Source organism: Argiope bruennichi, chromosome 4 (genome assembly GCF_947563725.1).
Source record: "Argiope bruennichi chromosome 4, qqArgBrue1.1, whole genome shotgun sequence".
Classification (NCBI taxonomy): domain Eukaryota; kingdom Metazoa; phylum Arthropoda; class Arachnida; order Araneae; family Araneidae; genus Argiope; species Argiope bruennichi.
Genome location: NC_079154.1, coordinates 114,983,863 through 114,992,165, shown reverse-complemented (window position 1 = coordinate 114,992,165; position 8,303 = coordinate 114,983,863). Strand labels below are relative to the sequence as shown.

The 8,303-nt window shown below is 29.4% G+C and overlaps 1 protein-coding gene across 1 annotated transcript; it reads right to left on the bottom strand.

The window, feature by feature from the left end:
* Positions 1 to 881: 881 nt before the first annotated feature.
* LOC129965978 (TD and POZ domain-containing protein 3-like) lies at positions 882 to 7,445 on the bottom strand. Its single transcript, XM_056080298.1, has 2 exons — positions 5,610 to 7,445; positions 882 to 1,161 (listed from the first exon to the last, which is right to left on the bottom strand). Exon 1 carries the CDS (start codon positions 7,152 to 7,154, stop codon positions 5,634 to 5,636), a length of 1,521 nt encoding a protein of 506 aa, XP_055936273.1. The 5' UTR covers positions 7,155 to 7,445; the 3' UTR covers positions 882 to 1,161; positions 5,610 to 5,633.
* Between the last annotated feature and the right edge of the window lie 858 nt (positions 7,446 to 8,303).

The following is an 8,303-nucleotide window of genomic DNA, read 5'->3' as shown; positions in this document are numbered from 1 at the left end:
TAGGTTTCTGCTTAAAGCATACATTTAACAATTTGTGCCAATTAGGTAACTTTAGGTATAATGATCTATCCTCCATAGCATCAACAGACAAATATTCTTTTTCATTTAGAGTAGATTATACATAAAATTCGCCATTCATTTATTTTTTTTTCCCGTTGGTACATAGCTGACATGGTTGCAAGTTCTTCCAAATTTGTCCTTAATTGTCATACAATAAAAATTCCTTGATTGTTAGTTAATGACTAAAACGGAATTTCGCCTCCTCCATAATCGATTTTTATATTTAAAAAAATATTATTCCATTTATATTATTCATCATGATGCTTTATTCCACAGGGAACACAAAACAAGCCGAAATGTATGCAAATACAGCACATTCAGAATTGAACAAAACGCATGAAAGCAGTAAAATCGCTGATTAAATAATAGCACATCTCGATATCGCTCAGATTGCAGCTAAAGAGCTCGCTCGATGCTGCATAGATATGAAGCCTTGATATCTATGCAGCATCTGTAAAAATACATTAAAACATCTACAAAATTCTGTTCTGTACTATGAGACTGTTTGCGCAGAAAAACAATATTATAGATTCGTAACAATTTCGTGCATTTGGTAAAATACATTTTCACATTTTTAAAGCGAAATAATATTGAAAAATAATAAACAAGTAATTATTTAACGAAATAAATAACCATTTAAAAGCAAAAAAGCAATAAACAACAAAATGAGCATTCTAAATAATAGATGATAGATCTTGAAGTTTATTTGATACATTACTTTTCTAAGATTATATATTATACATAATGTATTGTTAAATGTGTTATTTATTGATTTTACATACAGAATATTGAAATTCAACAAATAGCAGAAAAAAGCTTATATTACAGTTTAGAAATTGTAACACTAATATTGAAGCTTCTAGAAACTTAAAAAAGTGAATTTCACTTTAATATCTATCTAGCATTTTCAGTTCATTATAACATATATATATTATGAAGTTGTAAATGCTAATAGTTAAATTGCACTAAAAAGAAAAATAATCAAATAAATTGAAGTCCTGTGGTAATTCATTTATTATTTATCATCTTCTGAGGACGGTGATTCTCAAATCCTAGTCTTGTAATTGGCCAACTTGTTTTATCGCAGCATGGCAATTGTTCCTGTCAAAAGAAGTATAAAAAATTAAGAAAAACATTTTTATCGGCAAATTTTTTACAGTTTAATAAAAAATTATGATTTTTATCATGTTAAATATTTTCTATAAGTCTTTTAATTTAAAATATCTTTAATTTATCATTACAAAATTGTAGAATTTTGAAGTCATTTTTTTCTCAAATTCATTAACATATGGCTCCAGTGTGATATCAAACTTCGCTTAAATTAAGCTATTAACAGATAATTAAATTATAAAATAATAAAACAGTGAACTTCATCGAGAAAAAGCAAGTGTTCAAAATTTGTAAACTGCCACATCAAAAAATAAGTTAAAAATCGATTAAAAAATTTCATCTTTACAAGCATTAAACAAATCAAGTTTAAAAAAAAGTGTAAAAACAGAAATAGAGCACATTTTTTAAAAATTCATTAGAATTTGAAGTAGGCCTGGGTATAAGGAAAAAGCCCATAAACATTGTAATAATATGCTACATAAATACATCCTTAACAGAAATTGATTTTTTGTTCAAGTCATTAGCATTAGCAAGTTCATTAGCATTAAATTTAGGAATATTAAAACAATTTTAACGTCAACTGTTTACAAAAAAAAAAAAAAAAAAAAAAAAGCAGAACAATTCCAGATTTATGTTCATATCAAATCAGAACACGACATATCTAGTCATTCGCTCCGCCGAAGAACCGTCGTGTAAGAGGGTCTGTTACACGTTAAATCCGTCATGACCAAACGTCCTTTCGCTGGTGTGGTGCGGAAAGGAGGGTGCCAGCTCAGGTGTCGTCCTCGTCATCTGATCGTGGTTCAAAATGACGAGGGCCGACCCAAAATGGTCCTAGTGTTGCTTCAAACGGGACGTTAATATAACCAAACCAAACCAATCTAGTCATTCGCTAATTTTCGACAAATCAGAGGGCCGCTAGGGTTAGAGGGATCCGCAAAAGATCAATAAACACTTTCATTTTCCTAATTGCCAAAGAAACAATCTGGTAAAAACTACACAATTCTATTCTATGAATTATAAAGTTATAGGATAATATTAATTCTTTATCAGATATAATTTTTCAGGTTCCCATAAGTTTTATTACTTTCACTTTGTTATTAGAATATTTATAACCACCGAAAATTTGCTTCAATAATTTTGTGTGGAATCATGCGAGAGAAATAAAAAGATATACAATTCCATGACTAATAAAATACAGGAATTAACCTAAAACAAAACATGAGCATATTAAAAATGCGCTAAAATGTGAAATTAAATTGTCAGTTTACAAAAAAAAAAAAAAAAAAAAAAAAAAAAAAAAGGTTCGCAAAATATCTAAATCTATTACTGAATTTTGTCATTTTATTTATTAACATTTCTGAAAATAAATTGTGTTAACTGAAGGGAAATTTTTCAAGAGCATGTATAAATTGCTTTCTTTAAAAAAAAAAAAAAAAAAAAATGTTGTTAATTTTTTAAATATAACATGACATTTCAACAATCTCCTAGCTTTATTTAAAATATTTTCAGATTAAAAAAAGTTAAAACATCATAATAAATTAAAATAAAACATCATAATAATTAAATAATTTGATCATAATAATAAAATATTATGATCAAAAAGGACTAAAAAATTTAGTCACATTCAAAATAGATGGCGTTATATATTATTGCTGCCACCAGCTTTCCTTTTCTCAACTAATACAAACCTACAGCGATGAATTAAGACTCAATAGATCGAATCTTATATGGACTTCTGACAAAATCTTCAATTTACGTTAATATATAATATAAACATTTGAAATAAAAAAATAAAATATCATAATGAAAGGAGAATTTAGACGAATTCCGGCCAAAGGTAATGCACATTATGAGCTCTCTTCTTTTGATAATTGCTTAGTTTAATTTCCCATTTCAAAATATTTTTAATTTTAACAACATGTTAACAATTTAGTTTAGTTAATATTTTTTGAGGTTAACTATGTGAAAATACTCATTTTTTTTATTCGTTTATTTTAAAATTTATAATAAAAATGAAAGTGTAGGTGCTGACGCTCCACAGAGCTGATCGTTTGACTTACTGAGATCGCTATAAAGCTTGTCACATTAATATTATTGTACAAAAACAAATTTTTAAAAAAATGTCTTATTCAATATTAAAAGACAATTTGAGACGCACTGCATTTGAACCATGGAGATGATATTTGGTTTATGAAGGGCATTGATCCTAAACAATGCTTTATCCTTGAATATTTGCTATACATTTCTATACTGGCAGACTTTTCTGGCAAGTGTGTACAGTAGACTCCCGATTATCCGCGCCTGCCACACAATTTTTTTTTTTTTTTTTTACAAGCGTAAAGCAAAGAAAATAAAAATGTTCGCAAAACTGAGCGAAACGTTAAATTTGCTAACTGATTTATGGCAAAAATATCCCAGGCCTTCTCGGAACTTTCCCCTCTGATGAGTAATATGTATTACATATGTATTAATTTACATATGTATTAATTTTTCTGTGTATCCTTGACGCCTCTCGTAAGTACAAAGCACTTTTCTGTTTTCATTAACAAAATGCATTTTAGGTTAGTTTTGAGTGATATATTAAAATAGTAAGCGCTAGTTAAACATTTCCTGCTGTTTATTTTACGTTTTATTGTACATAAAACGATTTTTCAAAGTTGGAATGACTGTTTTCTCTTTTGCTATACCCGTTTTTAGCTTTTTTCGGATTATTCGCGATTTTTGTTATTCGCGGCGGCCGCGCCACCCAATTCCTCGGATAATCGGGAGTGTACTGTGTACTGTATATAAAAAGATGAACGTTCGCTTGTTTTTCATATAAGTTTTGTTTTTGCTCCGATCTTGGTTAAATCTGATACGAACATATGTTCAATATGTGCATCTTTGAAAAGAAAGATCACTGTCAACTTTTAAAAATCCAAAAAATTAAAAATTGGAAACTTTTTGGGGTTTTCGACTATATCTTTTGAAAAATAAATCTTTATAAAATAAATTTTATCCTATGTTAAAACTTTAAAAAAATTATTTTATTTTTAAATGATAAAATTTTTATTTCAGTGCAGTTTTTTCAGTCAATAAATTTGTTAAATATAATTTGATACACAATCTGTAATAATATTTATATTATTATGATGAAAATCAAACTAACTTCATTATTCCCCCAAAACAAAAAATTACATTAAATAAATAAATTTTTTTAAACTGTTTTCTTTGATCATTAACTCCGAAGAAAGATTTACATTTCCATATTTATTTAGTAATGTATACACAGTTTTTATTTGCACGCGCAATGATTAGCGGATACCATTAAATTCAGTTTTTCTCCGCTTTATGAAATAGAAAGACGGCATTTTAAATAAAATTATTCCTTATTAATAATTTCAACCCCCGGGGAGGGCACCTCGAAATGAGGATGAGATGCTTCCGGCATGGTGGTTAGATCTCGCCACCCTGGAGGGTACACTAATAGGTGGGGAATCTGACTCCTCCCATCGATGACGGGACGTACTTCCTTCGGTTAGGGTTGTATCGTGGCCGGTGACGGCCCTCAGGACTCAACCACAGTTCCCGCCAATGTTGCTGTTGCGGCGGTCCGGTCATTCAGTTTTATGGTTTAAATCCGTGTGCCTTCGTGGCGGGTCGGAGAGTTAGATGGTTGACTTATTAATAATTTCAATTTTCCAGGCAAACAAGCAGCTCTCAAAAGGCGTCTAATTAACAATAAAATCTTGTTTACTATAAAAAAATTTCCCATTGGCATTTCTAAGAATATCTTAGACACCATGGGACCTTACATTTTCCTTCATATTTTGCAAAGCTAATCTGTATAAATTACAATTTAAGTAGAATTTTTAAGAATCAAGAACAAGTTATAAATAATATTTTTGCATCAATTATCAAAAATAACAAACAAAAACAAATTATGGCATTTTTTTTCAAATATATAATGTATGCAAAAACATACTGTAAATTTAAATACGCCCCTATTAATAAATTGTTTTTGCTATTTTGAGTATAAACTTAACTGAGTATATAATTTTAACTATCCAAGAAAAGACTGAACAGCTGGAGATAGGATAAGTAGGTATATGCGAGAGTTCCGGATGGATTTATGGGTAAAAAATATTAATTAGTGAGCCAAAATATATACAGTAGATTACAAAGTAGGCTTATTATTAACTTTACATTTTGAGTAGATCTTCAACCACACTAAGCCACAACATATATTTAAAAAAAGAGAGAAAAAAAAATGTTTTTAATTTTATTTCTTTATAGATAGATATAATTGTTAATTTATAGATTGATAAAAATAAAATTATTGCGAAAGATTAATAGTTATAATTCTTATAATATAATTGTACAGCCATAATAATAAAAGAAAAAAAAATTAAGTTTTGAATTTTGAAATCAATGCTATAAAATTGATAATCACTTACATGAATTGCAGCAATTTGTTCGATCTATTCTTCGTCCCAATTTCGAAGAGCTGTCTCTAATGCTAATTTAGAATTAACATCCGCCAAAAGCTTCCATTCCTCAGATTTAAAAATTGCTTTTGCATTTTTCAATATAAAAACTTGAGTAATATTCTTCAAGTCTTCGTCTTGAAGCAAATCAGAGAAAATCAAAGTTTTACATGAATTCTGGATATTCAAACTATTTTTTAGAAACAAAGAACATCGACGTTTGAGGGAAATTATTTCATATTTGTCTGCAATTTGATACAAATGCAAAGCATCATCCCATTTGAGTTCTTCCAACTTATTGGTATACAGAAATAAAAGCAACTGACGAACAGTTTTGTCGTCAAAATCGGACACATCGACCAGTCCATTCATTTTCTCTTTCATGTCAGTGGAAAACATTGCTCTAAATACTGGAGATCTTGCACTTAATATCGAGATGTGAGCTGGAAATACATCTGTTTTTGTCTGGAGCTTCGCGTCACATAAGCTTTGATCTTTGTACAAAGACATCAAATCAGTTATTAAATCTACTGAATTTTCAGTTATGGTTTCTTCGACACTGCGTTTTTGCCAATTTTCCACAACTTCTTTTGTAGCTTCATCAGACAATGTGCCAAAATCAATTTTTGTTACTCCTTCAAAAGCAAACCCAGTGGAAATAGCAAACTCTAACTTTAAAAATAAGACATCATTAGACAAATACAGATCGCCTCTTTCCATTATTTTATTTCTCGAAATCGTAAGCGGAAATGTCGAAGATTTTCCGTATTCACACAAGTTTTCATATTTGCCAGAATCAACTGTAATTTTATCCGATTTTAACAGGCAAGTTTGTAGGGCAAAAAATTTAATGCACTTACTAGCAGGGTATATATTCAAGTTAATTTTTTCCTCAAAACACTGACCACCTGATAGAAAGAGATCAATTTTTATCAACTCTTCTTTGGAAGCAGATTTGATTATAAGCTGTTTCTTTTCATTGGGTGTCAAATTGCTGAATTCCTGTATGGACCACAAAAGAGACTTCCTTTCCACATTAATCATGGTTCGGGCATATATCTGTCGAATTTCCACAGGTTTTCCATCAAGTCGCTTAATTGTACAACGTATCGTTAGGTTATCTTGTGGTAAATATTTCATTCTGCTTTTCTTCAACACAATTTCCCTGTTTAGAAAACTTGGATAGCCCCATAGGCTATCTTTACAGAATATATGTTTGATTTCCCTATTTTTAAGAATGAAGCCATCAGCAATCACAGATTCAAGGTCATATTCTATTTCTATATTTTCTGCACCATCGCAATCCTGCTCTCTATACAGAAAAAAAGCGATATTGTTTTCATACACAGTTCCACGGGGAAATAACAGCAATTTCCACTTGGTTTCTTCAGGGATATAGATAGAGAATATCGGGCTAGCAATAGCTTCATCTTTTTTTTGCCAACAATAACTGAAATGATTAATAATCCATGTGACGGAATAACAGTTTTTCTCGTTAATTTCTTGATTTGCCATATCCAATAGAGCTGCTATTCAACAACGGAACTTTTTCTGTTGCATTATAAATAACAATGTTTATAATTCGGTTCGAAAGTTGATACCTCAGATCACAATCTAAAAAACCAGTCAATATTTTAAACGATATACTTTAAATTTTAATCCCTCATTTCCGATAAAGAATTAGAGAAAAGAGTTCCATTTTCAGTAAATAGTCAGAGCCGCGTTTGCAGGAGAACGACAAGCATCAGATTAAATAGAATACAAAGACTTCCTTTTAAACGCTACTGATTTCCCGAACCGAAACTTGAAGAGAGAAAATTCCCTCCGCCTGACGAGTTTCTAAATTTTCCCCATTCTGAATTGAATCAGTTTCGGTGTGGCCAATAAACAAAATGCGTAATGAGTAAGCGGAACGGCGGAATTATTTTGCGGACCTAGATAATGTCCATTATATTCCTCTTTAAATAAAATGGTCAATTTTTCACATTTTTTAGCATGTTAATGACATTTTAATATTTTATAAACTTTATAAACATGCATTTGTTTTTATTTATCTATTATGATTCCAGATTGACCAGTGCCCAGATTTGTATGTAATATTATTGGAACAGATGTTCAATTTTATAAATATTTTAACAAATGAATAAACGTAATGAAATATATCTAAGCGTGATTAAGTTACATTTGATAAAGTGTTAATATTGTTTTAATATTTTATGATTGTATTTTTTTTTTTTTTTTTTTTTTTTTTTTTTTTTACAATTTTAGGAAAATAAGGTTTTTAATTGCCTTTCGGCTTTCTGTCAGTTTAGCAGTTCGATTCTAGACAGTTACCTAGTTTTCCTAATTGAAAATCCACCGCTGATAAGCCTACAAATTTTAACGAATATATTTGTGTTCCAGCAAACTAGAAATTATTTAACAAATTTTAAATAATACTTAAAAATTGTTAATTACATTCCTTCTCATATAAAAATTAGAGAGAACTACATCGGATACAAGGAAAAATTTTAAACATCAGAATAGAATGTGAAACAATAAACATTTTATTAAAAATGCTTTAAATAGGAATCTATTCAATATATGGGAAAGTAAGCCAAATCTCCATATTTCTATCAACAAAGGGGAAAAAAAAAAAAAAAAAAAAAAACAGGATTAAATATT